Source organism: Lynx rufus, unplaced genomic scaffold (genome assembly GCF_022079265.1).
Source record: "Lynx rufus isolate CCGP_SWC_20201006 ecotype Redwood Valley unplaced genomic scaffold, mLynRuf1.p SCAF_2, whole genome shotgun sequence".
NCBI lineage: Eukaryota > Metazoa > Chordata > Mammalia > Carnivora > Felidae > Lynx > Lynx rufus.
Window position 1 is genome coordinate 136787574 of NW_025814834.1, and position 24422 is coordinate 136811995.

The 24422-nt window shown below is 41.8% G+C and overlaps 1 protein-coding gene across 10 annotated transcripts in view; it reads right to left on the reverse strand.

The window, feature by feature from the left end:
* The window catches only part of CDC14A (cell division cycle 14A), a 207149-nt gene extending 195394 nt beyond the window's left edge, over positions 1 to 11755 (reverse strand). For 3 of the 10 annotated variants that reach the window (XR_006962767.1, XM_047083936.1, XM_047083938.1), the window contains exons 1-2: positions 11217 to 11753; positions 10311 to 10401 (exon numbers count right to left, since the gene is read on the reverse strand). Coding sequence is in view for 9 of the 10 variants with exons in the window: in XM_047083936.1 (XP_046939892.1) it covers positions 10311 to 10401; positions 11217 to 11265 (140 nt within the window). In the remaining variant the exon portion in view is untranslated. Of the gene's footprint in view, positions 1 to 10310; positions 10402 to 11216 lie in introns of all 10 variants that reach the window. The other 7 variants (XM_047083940.1, XM_047083942.1, XM_047083941.1 and 4 more) reach the window with 3 other exon arrangements.
* Positions 11756 to 24422: the final 12667 nt, after the last annotated feature.

Sequence of the window (24422 nt, forward strand, 5' to 3'; positions counted from 1 at the left end):
AGTGTGCCATGTTAAAATCATCTTAAGCCTTTACTTCTGGGTTTTCCAGAGCTGCAGGCAATCTGCTGTAGGGCTTGTGGAACAAGACACAATGTTTGACAGTAGTGAGGGTCTTAGCAGAACAGGAAAGGCAATATTTTGATATTTTACAAGCCCACCATTCACGGCTCCCTAGAAGAGACCTTTTTAAACCTTTTTATCTCACAGTTAGAAACAAATAAAATGTTTTTAATGTTTCAGATTAATTCAGCTGCAGAGAACCAATAATCAACTACCAGGAGTCGTGCAAATGCTGTATTAATACCAGACCCTCTTAAAAGATAGAGAATTGTACAGAATAAGACATCAGTTATCCAAGAATCTCAAATTCAGAAATCTCAATCTGGAATAAAAATGAGAATCACAGTTGGGCACCTGGGTGGCTCAGTAGGTTAAGCATCTGACTTGGCTCAGGTCATGATCTCACAGCTTGTGGGTTCAAGCCCTGTGTCAGGCTCTGTGCTGACAGCTCAGAACCTGGATCCTGCTTCAGATTCTGTGTCTCCCTCTCTCTCTGCCCCTCCCCCATTCCTGCTCTGTCTCTCTTGCTCTCAAAAGTAAATAGTAAACATTAAAAAAGTTAAGGGATGCCTGGGTGGCTCAGTCGGTTAAGCATCTGACTGGCTCAGGTCATGATCTCATGTTTTGTGAGTTCAAGCCCCATGTCAGGCTCTGTGCTGACAGCTCAGAGCCTGGAGCCTGCCTCAGATTGTGTCTCCCTCTCTCTCTGCCCTTCCCCTGCTTGTGCTCTGTCTGTCTGTCTGTGTCTCTCTCTCTCTCGCTTTCTCAAAAATAAACCAAGATTTTAAAAAAATGAGAATCACAAGTAAGCCAAAAACAAAGTCATGTTGTTTCTTCTAAAGCCTGCCACAAAATCCAGGCCCTTTAGCTGCATATATAAGAGAGTCCCATTCTCATGCTGAGTCTAGTTAAGTCTTATTTTGTAGCAAAGGCTAATAAAATGTGATGTCCGGTTTCCATGCACATAGTATATTAGACTCATCGGACGGATCATAGAGTGGAGGCGGCTATTAGAGGCTGGTACATTGATGGTAATGCCAAAAGCAGCACCTAAAACATACTCAACTCATAGCAGTTAGTCACCAATAAAAACTGAATAAATTAAAAAGACTAAAAGACACAAGATGTTTAGCAAACAGGCACCATCTGCTACATAAGCAGAGAGCCCTTGATTCCTTAGGAGTGGCTGGAACCATCCCTGAATTATGGTGAAACTGTACAACCAATGTACTTATAATAATACAGTCTGAGTACTGCAGAAAAAAAAGCAAAATCAAAAGCAATAAACTCTTGAAGAAGAAAATGCAGATTCATCTTAGAAAAGTTCCACAAATTACAAAACTGCTTTCATATTTCAAGATGTGATTTCCCAACTCTTTGTAGGAGCTGCCTCACTAGAATGCCACATTCCCAGAAAAAACTGGATAAATGCCTTACTAGAGTATATCCACCAAGGAGAATAAAGGTGAAATAAACCATCTTTTCTGGTTCTCCAAATGAAAATTAAATTTTATAACAAAAGAACAGGTCCAAACTAGTAAATTCTCCGCTTCATCAATTGGATTTGAACATCTTTAAGACCAAAATAGTAAATGTATAAATTAATAAGTGAAACATTTTATTCAAGAACTATAGTTCACACAAACTATTTCCTATAAAGGAATTCACTGTCAATGACAAATAAAAATTGTGACCATTTACAAGATGTTTTCAAGTTGTGAGGACTGCGAATAGTACATGCTTTCAATAAATAAAGTGATATTTTTGATGGTTCTCATTCAACATCTGATTCTTTGGTGGTCCTGGAAGTATTTGTATGATTAGCAAAACCAAAGTTTTTTTAGGTAAATTGAAACTAAAGCATGTTTTTTTAAAGAAACAATAAATTCGACATTTACCCGTAGAAATCCCAATTCAAATCAGTGAGCCAGAAAGGAACTTAAGATCAGTGTCCCACCCAACTTCTCGGTTTTTAAACAAGTAAATACCTAAATATCCCAGGCAGGCATTGTCTATTTTCTCCTTAAAGATCACAAAAGACAAAGACTCATCTTTTACTTTCATTATTAACTCCCCTTCTTACTTCCTTTCCCCATCCCCAAAATAAAACCAAGCAATAAAAAAAGGAACCCTTCCTTCCGATTTACACACATTCTACTTTAAGGTGCCACTTTCTCCCAGTCACCCAAGCTAGGGACCTTGAACCTACCTTCAGTTCCTCACCACCCCCTCCCCACCTCCCAACGTGGTCAATCCCAAATACGGTCAATCCATCCTTTCTAGCCTCTTCCCCCATCTGGTCCTTCTGTTCCCATTGCTACTGCCCTAATCCAATCCTGCCACAGCTTAAACAGAGCCATCCCCCACACACACACACCCCCCACCCCACCCCTCCGCCTCCCAGCCTAAAGCAGAGCTCTAATCAGTCTTTCTGCCATTCTACAGCACAACCTAGATCCCATCCCCACTATGTGTCCAGCCTCACCTGGGACCTCTCTGCATTCAAATATTTCATGTCACCTAATGGAATATTGCCAACTCCAAACACTGGAAATCTCTTCTTTCTCTCTTTTGCTTCCTCTTTCACTCACTCATTCATTCATTCATTCAGCTAAAATTTCATGAGCACCACCTCCATGTCAGGCACTGTGCAGGGTGTAGGGATACAATGAAAGCAAAAACAGATAGTACTTGTCCTCACAGAGATGATAACATACACTCTTTGCTCTTACACACCCTTCAAGAGCTAGTTCAAATATCACTCTGTGTAGTCTTTATCACCCCGGGCAGTAATAACCTCTTCGTTTCTTGGATTCCTAACACATACCTTTGCAGCTTTTGTCATATATCGCCCTTCACTGTATTTGTTCCGACTGCCTTCTGTACGTATTTGTCTATCCTCGAAGCATTAGCACAGCGCTCTGCACCAAAATCTATCCCATCTAAATGTTTCTCCTCCAGCAATTTTCAACCACCTCCAAGTCTTAAATCCCGCTTTTTAAACTTCCTGTGAAAATGTGTCAAGGGTCTTTTTTCTTTTTCTTTTTGCTTTTGTTAAGCACAAAGGTGCGTTAAGCTCTGGGTTAGTAAAAGTCATTTGCTTTCGGCTTTGGAATGTGTTTATGAACTTACAACTGAGAACATCTGATGTCTTAGGAATCTACTTCAAACAAACTAATGAAGCCGCCCCACGGTGACTTGGCATAGTCAGAACTTGGACGGCCAACTGCTCCCCATTGGACTCTCTCCTACAGCCCGGCTATTTGGATCCATGTGTCAGGCAGCCTGATTAAGACCAGCCCTGTTAGTTTTAACTGAATCCTTAGCACCATAGCTAAATGTTATGTTTCTGTCAGGCTTATCTCACACAAATTGAAAGAACTAAAAAATAATGTGTCCTTATGAAGATTAGAGACAGACTACCCATTGTGAATGCCTAATGGGTCCAAAACAGCAAGTATTTAAATAAATCTATACCTAGAAAGTGAAATTTGGCTCTGGTATGTCACTGAATTTAAAATTGGCTGGTTAGTGTATACAGATTTGTGCATTTCCTCATCACATATACTATGTAGTACTGTGGTTAAAATACACATATACACATACACCTAAAAGGCATGTGTTCAAAACAGAGGATGAAAAAAGTGGCCCTGAAAAAATACTGGGTAATTTTTGCAAGGTTAGGACATAAGAAAGGAGAAAGGGAGAAGGAAGTGTAAACCCACTGTCTTTCAAAAGCTACAAAGTTTTCTGAGTTTTTTTTTGTTTTTGTTTTTTTTTTTTAATTTTTTTTTTCAACATTTATTTATTTTTGGGACAGAGAGAGACAGAGCATGAACAGGGGAGGGGCAGAGAGAGAGGGAGACACAGAATCGGAAACAGGCTCCAGGCTCTGAGCCATCAGCCCAGAGCCTGACGCGGGGCTCGAACTCACGGACCGCGAGATCGTGACCTGGCTGAAGTCGGACGCTTAACCGACTGCGCCACCCAGGCGCCCCCAAAGTTTTCTGAGTTTTAAGAGAATTCTATGCACAAATTTGTATCTTAAGTTACACCACTTAAGCAGCAAGAACATTTCACTGGACAGCCTGCAAAAGAAGTTTTCATAAGCTTATGAAAACTGGACTTCTTTTGTTTCATCCATCCTATTAATACATAATGATAATTAGCTCAATTTATTCCTTCCCTCTCTCTCTCTCTCTCTGGCAGTCCACCGAAAGGAGAAAAAGCAAAATTACACCCACAAAGTGGGAAAAACACTTTAATTACCACCACATATTCCCAGATATAGCCTGGACATAAAGTTGGTACACGCACTGTCGGTGGCACTTTCTTACCAAAGCCATTCCCCACTCAAGTCAGAAGGGCCAAGTGTGTGGGGCAGGGGTGTAAAGCTGGTACTGCACCCTCCCCACCAGCCTCAGGCTCAAGACAACTGGGAACCTGCTGGGAGCATAACAGCATGAACTCCAAAGCCAACTACCTATGGCTTGAATCCCAGCTCAGCAACTTAACTACTAGCTCAGTGACCTTTGGCTCTGCGTACCCGACCTGAGCCTCAGCTTCCTCATCTGTAAAGTAGTGATAATAATAGCACCCGACTCCTAGGTGCTGGCCCAGGACTATAAATGTAAGCTGTTATTATGATTTTATTTTTATTCCCATGGGGAAATGTGTCTCCAAATTCAACTATATCTTCTCTTCTGTCAATATCATAGCAATTTACAATGACAGCTGGGGTACCAAATGATGGCCCTAAGACTCTATATGATCATACGTGTGTGAACGTGTGCATGTCCATAAATGGCATTAGTCTTTCCATTAAATTAGCCTACTTGCTACATATTAAATTTAAAATAAAATTTGAAAACCAAAAGGGTTTCTTCTCACCTAAATACTCTAGTCCCACAAATATTTCCAGGCAAGGGAAGTTTTTCTGTATTTCTCTCAAAGATGTCCTAGGTTCACATTCTGACTCAAACCTATTTTACAGACTATCAAAGAAATCATTCTTCTATACGTGATTTATCCAAAAATTCCTGGTTGCATTAATACCAGAGTGTTTTAATAAAGCTTAAGTGAAAACTGAACATTTTAAATTATTTAAATCTTCAGTTTAGCTAATTAGTCCTCATTAGAGGCTGTTCATTCTTCCATGCAAAAACATTTGGTGAAATGCTTCAAGTCACTTCAGACACTGCTTAATATTCAGTCCCCAGAGTATGTCCATGAAAAGTTCTCTCCTGCATTCTCAACACCTTTCCTTTGCAAACATAAGGAGAGAAGAGATGAAAATGGACAAGGCTAAAAATGAACACCCTCTACACCACCCTTCATAGCAAACTGGCTTTCTATGCATTAACATCCAACCCTATACCCATCATCACAGTCAGGAGGGGCATGCAAAGGTTATAACAATTAACATACTTCATTTTTCTAACTTTTGAGCCAAAAAAACTTGAGCCAAGTTATAAAAAAGTAAGCCTCTATTTGGATTACAGGGCCCAATTCCAAAACTAAAGAATTAGCCTTTCTGGAGAGTTGTGTATTATTTGTACCTTAATCAAATACAGATAAATCTTTGAAAGGCTCTCTTTTTATTGGGCTACTTTTGTGCCACAAGTGTGTTAGTTCATACTCTAATTTTTATTCTCATCTGTGAAATCCTAACCCAAGGACAAATGTATGGCTTTCTTATCAACCACATTTTACTAAAACTGCTCAAGCCTTTATATTAATGTGATAAATTCTGTTTTAAGATCAAGCAGAAAATTCAGACCCTCATTTCTAATAAACAGCCACACATGAGGCCACTTTGTTAAGTTTTCTCTACCAGCTTCTCAGAAGGTTGCCATTTCAATCATGGAGTGCTATCATCCTCTTAGAACTAACTAAACACCTGCACAAAACACAGCTGCGTCCAGAGTACCTACAGCCTAATGTTTAAAGAGACTACTTACTGATTCATAAATAATAGTTGCATTTTCAAGATGATAATATAGCCAGAAAGGCAGCATTTCATTTATACATTCAACAAATAAGTACAGAGTTACAAGGTTGCGCAAGGCCTGTGTGACAATGCATATAAACATACTCCTCTCCTTAGAGACATGTACGTTATGATACGATAGTCAAGATTTTTCCCACCACAAGACCTCCTCCATAGACAGAACAGAGGTTACTACACATTCTTCTAGGGGCTTTGCAATCTCTCTCATTCTACACATCCTAAAGAAGTAGAGCTGACAAGATGGATTCCCAGGCTTCTGTCCCTCCTCCCTTTCTTCTCTCTCTCCAGTGTTTGTCCACCTCTGTTTATTTCCTCCTCCTTCCCCTGCTTCCTCCTCCTGGCCCTGCCTGTGAAATACAGACCTTGATATCTTCTCTTTCTCCCCCAAAATCACATCATTCTCACAGTTTTATCATCTCTTTTGGAAAAAATCCCCAAGTTTAAGAACTTCAAGTCTATGTGGTATCTCTTAAATTCCTGGGGCGCCTGGGTGGCTCAGTCAGTTAAGCGTCCGACTTCGGCTCAGGTCATGATCTCACGGTCTGTGAGTTCAAGCCCCGCGTCCAGCTCTGTGCTGACAGCTCAGAGCCTGGAGCCTGTTTCGGATTCTGTGTCTCCCTCTCTCTCTGACCCTCCCCCGTTCATGCTCTGTCTCTCTCTGTCTCAAAAATAAATTAACATTAAAAAAAAAAAAATTCCTTAAATTCAACCTGACCAAAATGGAATGCCTGATCTCCCCACTAAAGCCGATTCTTCTGCCCTACTTCTTGTTCAGTTAATGGTCCCAGCAGGCTCACCAGGACCCAGGCTGTCTTAAGGCCTTCTTCACCTCCTCTTTTTCCTCAGCACCCCTCAACCCACCCACCTGATCTACTGCCAGTCACATGGATTCAGATCCCTTCTTTCTATCACCATTGCTACCAATCCTCATCTAGGCACTTATTTCTTCCCCTTGAACATTCCAGAATTTTTCTAAGTGGGCTTCTACTTCCACCCTAACTCGTTTTAAGGATGCTATCCTATTAACTTTTTTTTTATTCTTTTAATGTTTATTTATTTTTGAGAGAGAAGAGACAGACAGAGTGCGAGCAGGAGAGGGACAGAAAGAGAGGGAGACACAGAATCTGAAGCAAGCTCCAGGCTCTGAGTTGTCAGCACAGAGCCCGATGGAGGGTTCAAACTCATGAAGGGTGAGATCATGACCTGAGCCAAAGTCGGACACTTAACCGACTGAGCCCCCAAGCGCCCCAATCCTACTAACTTTTTGAGAGAAGACAGATGTACTCCAGAACCAGAGGGCTCAGTTTCAAATTCCAGCTCTGCTGTATCTTAACTCTGTGACCTTGGGCAAGTTCCCTAACCTCTCTGTACACTACTCTCATCATCTCTGCACGCTAAGGATAATAGTACCAGCCTCACAGAATTGTTGTGAAAATAAAATGAATTAATAATTAAGCATTGTGGGGCACCTAGAACAGCAACTAGCATGCATTTAAACACTCAATAAATGTTTACCACTATTTGCAATTAGCCCAGATCCAGTTATACCATGGACTGCCCCAAAACCCACAGAAGGGTCCAATGGTATACAAGGAAACTGCAGATCCCCACCCTGGCATTCAATCTGCACCCCACTGACCTTTTGACTTCATACTGCATACCCCCCTTGGACCTGCATACACACCAGGCTAATTGGGGGACTTCCTATTCCCTGAATCCATTCCGGAGCCTCCCTCCTCATCCTTGCTGTTCTTGCTTCTGGGATCTCTCCTCTCACATCTCTGCCAGATAAAACTCTGTCTGTTCTTCAAACCAATTGTAACTCCTCCACGAAGCCTTTTCTAAACACGGCAATCAAATGTGCTCTCACCTGCCTGGGAACTCTTCTTAGTACAGGGGCTATGTTAACCTAAAGTCAGTTCTCTTTCTATCCCTTTGACTGCACTGCTGTCATCCTCCCTACAGGCGTGCGGCTCCTCGAAGGTACTATGTGCATCCATCGCCGCTGTATCCTCTCCAGCATCTAGCATGTGTAATATGTTGGGATAACAAAAAAAGATGGAATGATGGCTAATCAGAACCACAGCCACTGCACTGGCACGGTAGCTGGGCACGTCCAAACTGAAAGAGGTATATGCTCTGCCCAGGCTGGAGTCCTCTTTATAGTTTGAAATGACATCAAAACTCACAATATAATTAGGATGGTCTCTCCAACAAGTCTTTCTTTACAAGACACCGGAAACACAGGTGAATAAATACAAGAGGAATGTGTGGACGCCTGGGTGGCTCAGTCGGTTAAGCGTCCGACTTTGGCTCAGGTCATAATCTCATGGTTTGTGAGTTCGAGCCCCACATTGGGCTCTGTGCTGACAGCTCAGGGCCTGGAGACTGCTTTGGATTCTGTGTCTCCCTCTCTCTCTGCTCCTCCCCTGCTCATGCTCTCTCTCTCTCTCTCTCTCTCAAAATAAACATCTATCAAAAAAAATTGTTTTAAATACAAGACGAATGTGATTTGTAGCCCTATCCTAAAATAGCAACCTTAAAATGCACAAAAAAATGTTCTTCATATATCAGTACTACAATCAAAAAACCACTGAGCGCTGCACTCGGTGGCTACGTGTAATTTTCTGCTAGAACTATACCATTTAGCAATCTCTAAAGAAGCAATTCAGACCTCAATGACTGAAGCTTGTTCCATGACATCCGAACAACCTCTGGCCCGTCAGCCACTGCAGAGTGGAACATAATGGCACATACACAGTCCCTACTGTCAGACTCACAAGAGTCAGGTCCCCAAACCTGAAACTCACTAAAAGAAAGCAACAAAAATGCACACTCCCAACAATATAGTGAACACTCAATAAACACTGCTAGCAGTGACATCAGCCAGGTACACGGGGTCGGGTAGGGTCGGGGGAGCAGGCCACGCATTACTCCGTTCCGTCTAGGACCATGGCTGCAATCTGACACCAGGGATTTAGACCTCCTCCCGGCAGCATTCATATGCAGCAGCAAAGGGCTCTTTCATTCCCACTTTGACTTCAGCCATTCAAGAAGCATCCTGCCCCCAGTACCACTAAGAGAAATGTCCTGAAGACATCAGTTTCAAGAATCCCTATGATGAAGTGACAATTAAAGATGGTTTGCCCTCAAATAAAAGATACACTCTTCGAAGTCGAGAATACTCTCACTCTTCAAATGCCTTGGTGGTACCCACAAATTAGGCAGAACCGCCAAAATCCCTTTTAACAGGACAAGTCCTAGGAAGCTTATGAGGGTCACTATGGTTCATTTAACTATGTTCATTTAATTGCATGTTTGGTTTAACAACAAGAGAGTAAAGTTAAATGTTTAAGTTAGAATATATTGGACTACTCTGAAACACCAGTTCTTTTTAATGAGAGCGTAATCAAGTCAATTCAGCCTTCTTATTCCTTATTATCTGTTGCTTTTATTGAACAGAGATTTATCTCTCTTCAATTAAATTTTTGTTACCCTTGAAGTATTAAGATATCTTTTTCCTGTAAACTATTGGTCTTTCACAAACAACAGTTCCCTATTCTTATTTTACACTCTCAAATCCTAATTCCCATAGAAGAAGCAAAGTAACCAAAGAAAGTAAATCAGCACTCCTATACCACTTCCTCAAAGACAAAGAAAGTACTACTCTGAAGCTTGGGGCAACCAAATAAAATAACTCAGTAATTTCTTGTACAGGTAAAATCTTACTCATAGATATGACTTAGGTACAGCTACCTCCAGCTAAACAGGTCCCATTTTCCAAAAATGAGCCGTAGAAACGAAAACATCCTGAGAGACAACAGAAGCCTTGTGAACTGTAAAGCTGAAGCACCTGTAATACACACGCTTCCCTATACTCTGTGGGTGCTCCATAAATACTGGGTGGCTGATTCACAAGCCAATTAGAGAGTCTGGCAAGGACAGTGTCTCCCTGGTCCTACTCTGGGGAGTGTTAGGTATCTAGGGTTGCAGTTTGTGGTAGCAGTAGGAAGAGCTAATATAGACAGAGGTCTAAAAGGACTGGGGTGTCGACAGGTTCAAATGATGTTAACTTGCTCTGCACTTCTCCTCAGGCATCTGAGTCTTCCGGAAAATGGTATTCTTACTTGCACCATTGGGGGAAACTGAATAAACCTGCCATAGAGGCACATAGTGTTGTTCCCTCACCAAAGAGCCAACAAGCTAAACGGTTGAGGGGGGAAAAAAAATAGAAACTTACTTTTCATAGACCAGCTCCTCATCGATGGAGAAATAGTGGGTATTTACTGTGCTTTTTGGTCTATTCCTTAAAGTAGCAAAATATAACCGATCTGAAAGACAAGTTTAAAAGATGGGAGAAAACATATGAGAAGTAGGGAAGCTGAACGTGGGCAGGGGTGGTGGTAACACAGGAAAGATCAAACTAATAACTGCTACCCATTATTTAAAGATTCTATTAACACGTGGAATTCTTGCAGAAACCTGATCTCTCCCAGAAACCCAGAGACTCAAGAGCACAACGGAGAGGTGAGGAGGGGACCTGACTGAGAGACTCAGCTGGGGCAGTTCCCATATCTCCCCTGTTCCAGGCGAACGGGCGCAGATAGAAGCTGGGGGTACCCATAGAACTGAAGATGCAAGTTTGGTTCAGAAATCTCCAGACCTCAGCCACTGCAGAAGGGGAAGAGTGAGGCGAGCCTGCAGCATCGAAGACTTCAAGAAGAGGAAAGGAGTAAGAGACAGGGAGGTGTGATGCGGGAGCGGGGGGGGGGGGGGGGCGCGGAGGAAAGGGGTGTCCCGAAAATCGAGCGGGATAAAGGAGACTAAAAAAAAAATCATCCAGAGCGGGATCCCCACCAGCCCCTGCGTGCAAAAGTCCGGCGGAACCCCGCGCTGTCCCACTACTGGGCAGGGAGGCCATCCGAGGGAGCTGCAGAGGGAACCTGGGACGCAAGAAAGACAGAGAAGCCGGAAGCAGGGGGTCCTCTGGGAGAGGACAGTAGCGAGAGGAGACGAGAGCGCGCGCAGCCGCTGCAGGACACTGGGGGCCCCAAGAGAAGCCGGAGGCGGCGGTTGGGACATAGGGCTAGAAGTGAAGAGTTGGGGGTGAGGTAGGGTTGGAGGATGTGGGGCGGCTGCTCCTCACCTTTCATGAACTCGCAAGCCCCGATTAGTTCCCCTGACTCCGCTGCCATCTTAAGCAAGATACGCACGGGGGAGGGCTGGGTCGTGGACAGCTGAGGTCACCCGCCCCCGGGGGCTTCCCCACTGCCCAGGAGCCGGGAAGCTTGCAGTCCCGAACACCGCGCCCGCCGGAGAGAGGCAGCAGGCGCCGAAGGCGGAGGCGGCTGGGGGGTCAGCGCGCCGGGCGCCCCGGGGACATTCCGTGGGGAACCCGAGCCCGCTCCGCGCGGGGCGCACACGCCCCAGGCTGTGGCCGCTCCGATTCGGACCCGGCTGCTGTGGCTGCTCCGCCGCCGCCGCCGCGCCTGGAAAACGCAGACCAGCTCTCACGGCAGGGCAAAGTCTTCCCCCCGCTCCCAAAGTGATCATGGAGGAGGGAGACGTCTGCCCCGATCGCGCCCGTGGCTACTCGTGCGGCAGCGGGCAGGACTCCGGTGCCCGCGGGCTGGCAGCAGCTGCTCCGGCTCCTCCTTCGCCACCTCCTTTCAGCAGCAACTCTTCCTCCTCCTCCTCCCCCTAGGTCCGCCCTCAGACCTTCCTCCCCGCCCTCCCCCGGCCCCCTCCACTTTCACGGCTCCGCGGCCATCCCTTAAAGGGACAGCCCCGCTCCTTTCTCGGCGCCCGCCCCGCGCCCCAGTTACCAGGCGGCCCGCTTGTCTCTAGGAGCCAGTTGCTAAGGCTTTGTTGCCGTCCACCAATTGCTGTACAGGAAACGGGGCCCTGGGCCCAGGGGAGCCGGGCGGGGCCTCCAGACTAGAAACTTATGAATGAAACGGTGGAGTAGGGAGTAGGTAGGGAAGGGCGCTTTTGCGGCTTCCCAGGCAAGGATGCGCCGGCCCCCCTTCCTTTTCTGCACTAAGTCTTCTCCCACTCCAGATTTTTCTTCTCTGTCTCTCTTGCGCGGCCCATCACCCACATTCTCTTAAACTCTTGCGCGCGCACACACACACGCACACACACACACTTTAAAGACCTCAGAGCTCCGCGCTCCGCCTCCTATATATAGCAAATCTTTGTAGCAACCCTAGCCCCCCACCCCTGACGGATCTCCACCTTTATAAAAAATAAAATTAAAAAAGCGCTACCTCCTAGCTCAAAAGAACATGTACCGGTTTCCTCTACACATACTGGACTTTGAAATAACTTGTGCTTTGTTCTCACAGGGGAAAACGTTCCCATCCGGTCCCCCACGTCCTCTCATTTGGACTGCCACTGTGGCCGCAAAATCATCACAAATGCCTCACCTTTATCTTGCTCTGGTCGAGGAGGGGGGCGGGGAAGCGAAGCCAGCCGGGGCGGGAGAGGGGTGGAGCGGGGAGGGAACTAGCGACACACGAGAGGGCCACTCGTCCACGGGGGAAATTAACACAAAAGAATCTCTTCACGTGTTAGCTGAAGTGCTGCAGGGAGTGGTTCATCCCAAAAAGCCCTTGTCTTGTTTCTGTGAGGCTCCTCACACTGTTTGCACAACTTTAATACTGGGTACCCTACAAACGTGCCTAATTAAAGCCTTCGGTATGAAAATGGCGCTACAGATCCACCATCGTAAGAGCATGCGCTCTGTGTGGTTTCTCAGAAACTGAAAGGGATTTGCGCCCGCCTTTGGGAGAAAGGGGGCGCACAAGTGAAGAGCTGCCAGGCGGACTTTGAAGGAGCGCAGTGAGGCCAGCGAGTAAAACTCAACTCCCTGGTCTTAGACCGTTAATCAGCTTTGCCGATTCTCCAAAAAGCTAAATAGGAACAAAAAATAAATATGAAGTGCTTTTGGAAACCTGAGTGGTTTGATTTTTTTGTTGTTGCTCTCATAAGTTATATGTGTGTGTGTGTGTATATTTCTTAGCTATTAAGAAAAAAGAGAACACGTCAGTAATTCTAATCAAACACGTCCTTGTAAGGGAGTAAAAAAAAAAAAAAAAAAACAAAACCCTAACATCCAAATCTTTAAGGACAGAACCATATAAATTTAAAACTGGAAGAATCATTAACCAGTACTTACTATACCCGATACCTATACAGCATCATCTGTACCCTAATCTTCACATGAGGAAAAAATACCTCAAAAGAGTTTTTTAAAACTGTAAAAGTCCTGAAAGGTGAACTGTAATGTTCTTCAGTGTTGAGATGCATTCCATGTTTTATAGTCCACTGGTCAAGGCTGTGGAGTTAAAGGAGAAGACATCTCTCAAACATGTTGTCCGCAGTCACACAATTATTTCAATTTTGCCTGATATTCTCCCAGTCTTGGTGTCAACAATCATGTTGGCCAAATCAAATTATTTTACTGAAAATTTCTAACAGGTTTTATATGTGAAAAATAGAAAAGCAAAGCAAATGAATGTCTCAATAAACTTACCCCCTTTGTTTAGAAGTCTGAATTCAATGATGGCAATCTGTTTCCAAATTCGCCGATTTAAATTTGGGTAGAATCTAAATTCACTTGCAAATTTCCTAACAACTTTTCATCCCAGTGTTGTGTTAGAAAAATTGCATGAGAAAAAGAAGCCCACGTTCTCATTCAACACATAAACTTTTAATTTCACAAATAGTCTAAACGAACTCTAAACCTGTATTTTCAGAGACAGTAGCTTCAACTGAACAAAATAAATATACAAAATATACAAAAAACATTTCTTTCATATAATTCGTTTGTTTAGAAATTTTGGTTATAAAGAAATTTGGTTATAAAGGAATTATGACCTGAATGAAAAGAAATCCTGCAAATTAAGAACTCAAAAAGAAAAAGTTTATTTTTCCTTATCATATTTACAGTATGAATATTATAATGAAATTTTTGAAGTTAAGACTCTATAAGTAATTTTTTAATGTTGCATGAAAGAAAAATAAGTGATTATCAGTATAATCAAATTTTTCTAAACCAAAATCTACACAATCTAAATGATATAGAAAATTCTACAAGGAAAATTGTAAACAAGCTAGAGCACACACAGCACACATCCATGTCAAGATTCTAATGAGATCATAAAACACTTTATTCTCTCAATTATCATGAGGTCAGTGTTCCTATTGGCTGTAGTTTCATAATAAAGGCATGATTTCAGTCTGTGGAGGAAGATAATGGAAGAAACTTCTTTCCAATCATCCAGCTTAATAGAAGTGGTAGGAAATGACTTTTATTTTAAACAACCATAAAGAAAGTTATTTCACATATAAAGAAAATGCTAAGAGAATTAAGATGTCACTCAATGAAGAAAAGAAAGGTAATGTTAAACATAGACATTTAACAGTTAAGTATAGAAATGTCTCAACAACAGTGACTCTTTGCACATCCCTTGAATCCTGCCTTTCACACCCTGAAAAACAGTCTGCAGACTATGCTTGTGCACATTGGAGCTAGAAAACTCACTGCTGGAGGCAGCTCCAAAATACGATATGGCACCAAAATATGTCTGGTTCTAATTCTGCCTCTTGAGGCCATCCTGAACACCCTTAGTCATTCTTGAACATGACACCTCTTCAAAAATGCAAAGGCAGCTCCCTCAGACCACTTCTTCCCCTTAGTCTTACCCGGATTAAAATCCTCAGCCTTTCTTTCAACCTCTTCTTAAATTACATGGCTTCAAGTCTAGTCATGGTCTTCTCCAATCTGTCTATACCCCTCATAAATTTAATGTCCCAGTGGTGACCTAGTGTGACTAGTTCTGAGATTGGAAAAAAGCACTGAGAAAAGATTCAGATGAGAGAAAAACAATGAAAAATGTAAAAGAACCAAGTTTTATCATTTAGCTGCAATAAAAGGGAAAAATATTCTCTCTTGTTGGAGAAGGGTAAGGAAAAAGTTGGTTAGGCTAATCAAAGACTTGACAACGGTGATATTCACTTATTCTATTCAAAGTATCACTTCTTATTAGAATATATTATTAGAAGATGCTCTTTTAGTTGCTTGTTCAGTCATGATGATGTTATATGAGCAAGTAAAAAATACATAGAATACATATTTTGAATTCTTTCTAAAAATTAATTTTCTGTTTAGTTGTGAAACAAGGAGCAGTAGAAACCTGCCCTTCTGAGTAATTTGAAATTCAAAGTAAGTTGAATTATTGGGGCACCTGGCTGGCTCAGTCGGAAGAGCATGCAACTCTTGGTCTCAGGGTTGTGAGTTCGAGCCCCACATTGCGTGTAGAGATTACTTAAAAAAAAAATCTTTAAAAAAAAGTAATTTGGGGCCTGTGGGTGGCTCAGTTGGTTAACCATCCAACTCTTGATATCAGGTCAGGTCATGATCTCACAGTGGTGAGATGGAGCCCCTCGTGGGGTTCTACACTAAGTGCGTGGAGCCTACATGGGACTCTCTCCCTTTCTCTCTCTCCCTCCCCCACTTACGCTCTCTTGTTCTCAAAATAAATAAACTTAAAAAAAAACTATTAAAATGTGAATTGTTTAAATATTTTGATAATTAATTCCTTGCCTGGTACCAAAAATATTTTAAAGCAATTTTTTATTATACATATAAATTATTACAGTGTAATCAGAATACCAAAAATATGTAGATAATGTAACTCATGAGATAGCTGCCTACAGATGCTAAGATCTTGGCCTAACCCAGCACTGCACTAATCACCAATGCCTGTTTAAGAACTCCAAACCAGAATCAAAGATGGTAAAAACCAGGAAGGACCTGGGAGATCAGCTACTTCCAGTTTTCAAACAGGCTCCATAAGGCTTCAGGTAGCAGAAACCTGACCTGGGGATGGGGGCGGAGAGTGATGGATGAGCACACAGGGCTACCAGAAAGTATTTCACTCCTAAAAATGATGTGGTAAATAGAGGAAAGAAAAGAGAAGAAGAAACTGAGGTCCATGGTGGGTAATTAATTTTCTGAAGTCACATAGCTGATTAGTGGTAGAAATAAGACCAGTTACCAACAATCTTTTCTCAATTTTCTCCTAACTTAGCTCATCTTACATTGTTTAGCTCATGGGTTCTTAAACCTTTGAGATAATAAAATATCAAGCAACAATAATGTATATGTATAATATCTTTTCTTCAAATTTTTAGATAAAATATTGAAATAATGTAAACTCAGAATGAAAAAATAAGAGATGTTGCATAATCTGCCATTGCTATTGTTGTCACATGGCTTCTTTAAAAATCTGAATTATTATTTCCACTATTTATTAATTGTATAACCAGTATTCCACAGAATACTGTCACTAACAGTCTGGTCACTAACTGAGAAAGTTAGTGAACATTAAATACAACAATGCAATTTAATAATCATCTTATCTTTGACTAATGCAGCCAGGAAAGAACGACGTAGTTTTAGAAGGTGAAAGAAAGTTCTATGGCCAGGTCAGTATACTTAACAGTGCTCAGTTTATTAGCCAATTTGCTACATTTTTCAAATAGACTGACAACTCAATACAGTTTAAAACTTACAGAATTTATCCATCTACATTTATTTGTCATTTCTACTCTTTTTTTTTTTTTGGAGAAGAAATAAAGAAGTAAACTTTTTTTCTCCAAAAATATATAAAATAATATTCCTTGTGCCACTCCTCACCCCCATCACTACTGCCTCAACTATCACTACCCTCATCATTATCACCTTAGTGGCACATTTCAATCTCAAGTTTTCAGTGTTCACTCTTACATGTCCATTTAATACATGTCCCTACTACACTCTGTACATGCTTATATAAGGTAAATAAAAATAGTTAATGCTTAAGTTTTATTGAAAACCATGCACAGCAATTTATACCTCAGCTCTTACATCATCAGTTGCCTATGAGGTAGGTACTACTAAAACTTTGGTTGGCGAGCGTAATTTGTTCCAGAAACAAATTTGTAATGCTTGTAACGTTTGCAATCCAAAGCACTTGTGTACCAAAGTGAATTTCAAGACCCACTGGCTCAGTTGTAATCGTGTGATGTTCAGCATCACATACTACTCGTATTGTAAGTCATCACTCGTGTATCAAGTTAAAATTTATTAGAAATGTTTGCTTGTCTTTCAGAACACTTGCAGAACAAGTTACTCACAATCCAAGGTTTTACTGAATTATTATTCCCATTTTATAGATGAGGAAACTACTACAAAACATATACTCAACAAATACTTGGAAAATGAACAAAGAAGTGAGTTATTAAAATGTTGGGAAATGTCAGGTTATGATGTCGCAGTTCGTGAGTTCAAGCCCCACATCGGACTCTGTGCTGATGACTCAGAGCCTTGAGCCTGCTTTGGATTCTGTGTCTCCCTCTCTCTGCCCTCTCTCTGCCCTTCCTATGACCCTTTCTCTCCCTCAAAATAAAATAAACGTTAAAATTTTTTTTAAATGTTGGGAAATGAACTTATGTGAATCACTTGAACATGAAAGCAGTTTCTTTGTAGCCTGGAGTCATGGAAAAAATACTGCATTTATAATCAGAAGCCCAGCTTTCAGGCATCACTCTATCACCACCTGTGTTATCTTAGACTGTTTCTTCTGTCATTAAATAAGGACTAAAATAATTTGTAACTCGCAGGAATAATAGTAGAATTAAATAAGAGTGCTATGCTGTGATGCCATTGTATAAATATTTGCTATTAATGTTAAAGCTTATATTAAATACAAAATTATTTCCAAAATCATATATTCACAAGACTCAAACTACTATATCTCTTTGGATCTAGGTATTTTTACTTAATTTACTCCTAGCCACCAACATAAGCAAAACAGACACAGAGAAGCTATTTTTATAAACTGAGGACATCCCCACAGTGTACAAGTTAACTTCATCTTCCATTTCTAACTGCCTGTAGCCATGGTACTATCTCTAGAGTGTGATGGGGGCCAATGACTCCATTCAGGCATCCTTGGTGGATTCCTAAATTCCTCTGCTCTGGTTCACATTCTTTTAATCATTCTGTTCCAGAAGCCTAGGACACATGTTCCCTGCAGTTACCACGGGGACCCTTGATGCCCCTTTGTAACGTTAGGTTTCCTGTGCAGAAACTCCAGGAGAAAATAATCTTTTCAATAAACTAGCAGGAGACCCTTGGTTTCCATTTTTCCAATCACGAAATACTATATATATATATATATATATATATATATATATGTATATATACACATACATACACACTTACTGAACAGATTCCTGATAGTAAGTAATGCCGTTATTGTTATTAACACCTATACCTGTCCTGATTCTCATAGGGGGAAAAACACACTATATCTTCCATGGACCAAGCTTTCCTGCATTAGGATCTATGTCATTCTTCAGAGTATATCCAAAACATAATTGAGATTTATTAATGTAGGATAATCATGATATGAGAAATCTGACATGCACACAAACAAAAATAATTTCTGCTTATCCTAAAATATATTAGCATATTTTAGGTTAAATATTTCTCTTCATAACCATGTTTTATTTCTCATAACATCAAGTATACATTTTTATATTTATGCATCCATTAATTTGGCAAATATTAACTGCATACCAGGTGCCTGATATTGTGCAAAGTGCTAGGATTGAAATCAAGAACAAAGCACACTTCTTGTTCTTAAGGAAGCAACATTCCAGAGAGGGATATAGGTAAGCAAGCAAGCAAGCTGAGAAGCCAGGGAAGAGTTCCCTAAAGAATTGTAGACTTGGGGCACCTGGCTGGCTTAGTCATTGGAATACGCAACTCTTGATCTCAGGATCGTGTGTTTAAGCCCCACATTGGGCATAGAACTTACTTTTAAAAAAACAAAAACAAAAACAAAAACACAAAACCCAAGAGTCCTAGACTTGAAGGTTGAATAGGAGCTCGCCAGATGGAGGAAGTCAGATTATAGAGCAGCAAGGTAGCAGGGAGGTGGGAAGGAGAAAGACACAGGAGAAAGTCTCATAATGAGGGAGGTGTATGTACATAAGCTGAGATATAATAGAGAAAAGACTAGGTCAAAGACCTGAAGTAGTTCCAGCATAGAGAACTATGCTGGCTCCAGCATAGAGAATGAAGTAGGAGGAAAGGGAAAAGAATCTTGGTAGAAAAAATTTGGACTTTATCCAGAGGGTAATGGGGCCCCAAAATGAAATATATTAAGTAGGTAAAGCCTCGTCAGGCAGGGATTTTTAAATTGCCAGAAATAGACTGCAAAGTATTTAAACTAATTGTAAATAGATTGGAGCTTCCTCCATTAATCCCCAAAGAAGCAGAATCATAACAAGAATATAGACTCAGACTCACTTAATAGGATCTTCCATTCTTTTTTTTTTTTCCCCTCTCACTATTAAAAAGACAAAGCAGAACTTGCCCATTTTTTTTTACAGAACATAATTAAGTGCACAAAGGGAAGAGTTGTCTGAGATGCTTGAAATTTAATTTGCATATACTGGAGATAAATGTGGAGAAGACAATGTATATTTCTCTTAAGCTGTATTTTCAGTAAAAAAGACCCTAAATGAATGTAAAAAATAGGATATACAAGAAATACACTTGATTAAAATATGTCAATTAACCAACAAAAGTAATTTAGGATTTGTAAGAAGTTGATTTCTAAAAGACCTTTTTAAAAAAACTTTCAGAAATAATAAATTAATTTTGATTTGATTACTTGACTTCTTGGATGGCATGTTGATTACTACTTTGACTATAAAATGATCTGTCTACTTCAGATTCTAGGTTAAATAACCTTCTAAAATGTTCCAAAAGGAAAATCTCTTAAAAGTACTGAGTATTACCATCTAATTACTAATTTCCTAGATTTCACATGATCAGAAACGACAGATACAAAATGAACATACCCGGCATGAAATCAGATCTTTGCTCGCATCCCCATAGCAGGCAATGTTCATAGTGTGCCAATGCCTTTAAAATACAGAAAATGTACCCTTTTAAAAGAATTTAGGTTTTGATAGCTCTCTACCATTTCTACTCACAACACTTCTCACACCAAATATGTGGGAGCTTTCCATACAAGGCAATTCTCTGATTATCCACAGACACCAGCTGGATGTTCTACCGTTCACTTCAATTCTGACACTATCTCCCTGGAGTTGGCACAGACCCCACAGATGAAGGGCTCAGTTCCACAAGACTGCCCTGCTTCAGGCTCCAGTCACCAGTTTGAGACCACCACCTATACTGATCAACCAGCTATAAATCAGGGGTTCCCCAAACCCCCTCCTCAGGTTCAGCAATTTGCTAGAATAGCTGACAAGACTCAGGAAAACATTTTGTTTACTATTCCCAGTTTATTACAAAGAATTCAAATCAGAAACAGCCAAATGGAAGAGACGCATAAGGCAAAGTATGGGGAAGGGGCTCAGAGCTTCTGTGCCTTCTCTGGGCATGTTACTCTGATAGCACCTCAACTTGGAAGCTGATTCCCATCTTTAATCACTGGCCATTAGAGACTGAATTCACTCTCCAGCCTCTGTCCTCTCCCTTGAGGTCTAGGGGTGGGGCTGAAAGTTCCAGCCCTCTATTCTCATGGTTGGTTCCTCTGGTAACCAGCCCCATCCTGAAGCAATCTAGGGGCCCACTAGAAGTCACCTCATATCACACACTCAGGTATGACCTGTTATGAACAACCAAAGATGTACCTGTTGCCCTTATCGTTCAGGAAATTCCAAGGTTTTGGAAACTCTGTGTCAGAAATGGGAAGAAGACCAAATACATATTTCTTTTTCACACAGGAAGAAAAAGAAAATTGTAGGGATTATTTGGGAAAGGAAGATTTCTCAATCTTTCCATTTCATAATTGCCCAAAACTCTTTAAGAAGAGGCTTTTAACTGCAAACATGTGACCTATGAGCCAAAAGTCAGTATTTATTGGGTAACATGGGCCCTTTGAAGCTTTGTTTTAGATTATGTGTCTTAGTTTAGGTTCCCCAAGAAGCAGATTCCGAAACAAGGATTCAAGTGCAAGACATCTACTAGCGAGGTGCAGAGAATGAGGAGTGGTTGCCTTCCCTTCCTTGCCCCAGTAGAGGATGTCTTCAGGCCAAGCTACCATTGTAGGCAACTGGAGCTGATTACCCTGGGTACACTGGGTCATGGTGTAAAACCACCTGCCTCCCAATTCACCCAAAGGGCAAAGGAGCTCTAATATTTATCTACCACCTCCTACCAACTACTGGTTGAGGGCTCCTCCTGAGGATGTTAATTCTCTCACAGTCAGGGGATGTATGAGTACATAGTGTCAAAGATAACAGATAAACAAAATTAGAAGTGACATGTGTCTTGGGATTTGTCCATTAGAAGTTATTTCACTGCTGTCTTTCATGGCAAAACCCCTCAAAATTTTTCTGTCTTCCCTGTCTGCAATTCTTCACCTCTTATTCTTTCTTGAGCACACTCCAATCAGGCTTTGGTACCCACCATGCCACCAAAACTACTCTTGTCGAGGTCACTAGTGACCCACCTAATGCTAAATTCAATAGTCAATTCTCAGCATCTTCCTTAACCTACCAGCAACACTGAATCCCATTGTTTGTTTCCTTCTCCTTGAATCACTTTCCTCACTTGGCTTCCATGACACCATATCTCCTGGGTCCCCTTCTGCCTCATTGACTGCTGCTTCTTTAGACTCTATTCCTCCTCATTTTCTTAACCTCTTACAATGAAGTACCTCACGGCTCAGAGTCTATACACTTCTCTATCTCAGCCACTCTCGCTATGGCCACCTCTCCTCATGTGGCTTTAACTCTGATCTGTATGCTGCACTGCACATGTTTATCTCCAACCCTGACCTCTCCACCGATCTCCTGACTTGTATATCCAACTGGACGCTAGACATTTTCACTTAAATGTTTGAAAGGCACCTGAAGCAGTCTGCCACCAAACAAACTCTTCATCTTTCCCCCAAAACTTGCTCCAAATACAAGCTTTCTCATCTCAGGTGATTGTACATTTTTCAGTGGCTCAGGCCAAAAACTTAGGATTTATCCTGGACTCCCCTCTTTATCTGTAAAGATCTAGATAAAATAACTGTAACAATCTCCTAACTGGCATCCCTTATTCTGCCCTTGTCCACTATGGCTAGTCTGAACAGAACAGCCAAGAGATCCCTTTAAAATGCTAAGTCAGATCCTATCACTTCTTGGCTCAAAACCCTCTAATACTGCCCCAAATCATTCAGAGTAAAAGCCCAGACCCTTAAAATGGCATGAAAAAGGCTCTAAGGGACACAGCCCCTCACTGCCCCTCCAACACCACCTCCCATCATTTTGCCCCTTATTCCTATTTGCTCCAGCCACACTGGTTCTTGTGGTCTCCTGAACATCCCAGACACCCTCCCACTTCAGAGCTTGTGCCCTTGCTGTTCCCTCTGTCAGGGACTCACTCTCATTACCTTTGGTCTTTGCTCCAATGTCATTTTCTCAGTGAATCCATTCATGACAACTTTTAAAATGTGAAACTCTCATCCTCCACCAGCACTACCTTTCTCTCTTCCTTGACTGATTTGTCTTCATAGCACTTATCATGTCCTAACATACTGGATACTTTACTTATTTGGTTCAATGTCTGTCTGTGCCTTTAAATTATAAGTTCCACATGGCCAGGATTTCTGCCAATTTCGTTCACCATTGTGTCATCCGTATCACATTGTGACACCATTGTGTCAGCCTAGTACAGAACCTGGCATGTGGTGGTACCTCAACAAATACTTTAGTTAATTCACTAAACGTGTAATTAATTAATTAAACTGATTGGTTTAATTAACTAACAGTGACTGGTGAGAACAGAAGTATGACCGAAGTGGTTTGAGAGGTGACTAGAAAGTGAGACATATAAGACTGGTCATGAATGCAACACTTTTAAGAGGGTTGGGTCAGGGGTGCCTGGGTGGCTCAGTCAGTTACATATGACTATTTCCATTCAGTTCATGATCTCGCAGTTCATGGGATCGAGCCCCACATGGGGCTCTGTACTGACAGTGTTAAGCCTGCTTGGGATTCTCTCTCTCCCTGTCTCTGCCCCTCACCCATTTGCACTCTCTCTCTCAAGATAAATAAATAAACTTATTTGCAAAAAAAGGAGAAGGAGGCTGGGTCAGAAAGAAGATGACAGATAAGGCAGGCACATGAGAGTGTTGAAGGACAAGGGGAATGTTTTGTTTTGTTTTGTTTTATTGTTTTAAGGCTGATATCTTTGAGCACACTGATAGATTGAGGGAAAGAGACCAACAGTGTTGGAAACGCCAAGGGCAGAGGGAAAGCCTAAATAATCTGAAGAAATGAACAGGACAAGATTAAGAATGAGAAAGATTAACCTTGATTGTGTGAGAATCACTTCCCCCCCCCCCCCCTTCTAACACAGGGATCAGCTTTAGAGACGGATAATAAATAGTTTAGGGTTTCTAGGTCATAGGGTCTCTGATGCAACTACCCAACTCTGCCTTGGGATTGCAAAAGGAGCCATAGACAATATATAAACAGATGGACATAGTTGTCTTCCAAGACCATTTTATTTGCGAAAACATATGGCAGGCCCACGACTGCAGGGTGCCAACCCCAACTCTTAAGATTATAGGGGAGGTGGCATGAATGACAGTAAACTATAAGTTTATGAATTGGATTGGTGAGGGGTGGAAATGGTATACTTGCCTCCTATTGCCTCTATTTTCTCTATGAATTAGAAGTTGGGGGGGGGGCGCCTGGGTGGCTCGTCGGTTAAGCATCCGACTTCGGCTCAGGTCATGATCTCACAGTCTGTGGGTTTGAGCCCTGCATCAGGCTCTGTGCTGACAGCTCAGAGCCTGGAGCCTGCTTCCGATTCTGTGTCTCCCTCTCTCTCTGGCCCTCCCCTGCTCCTGTTCTGTCTCTCTCTGTCGCAAAAATAAATAAAAACATTAAAAAAAAAAAAAAAAAAGAAGTTGGGATCACCTAAGAGACGAGAGGGACTATGTAGGGGTTTTGTGGAGAGTAGTGAACATTGGAAACATTTGAAATACAGCAAAGAATGGGGGGAAATATTGCCAAAAAGAGACGAGAAACCAACCCACAGCATTGTGGTTTATCAGGACCAGTCTTGGGAACAGAGAAAGTCAATTACCTGAAAGAAAAGGCTTAATGAAGCTAGTCTTATGCTGGCTGCCCCCCTTTCCCTTTCTTCCTCCAACAGCACCCTAATTTGCCTTTGAAACATTTACCCCTCAACCACTCCCAAATACATGCTTGTGGCAGCACTAACCTCAGCCTTCCCCCTCAGCTCTTAGAGGTGGGCTTT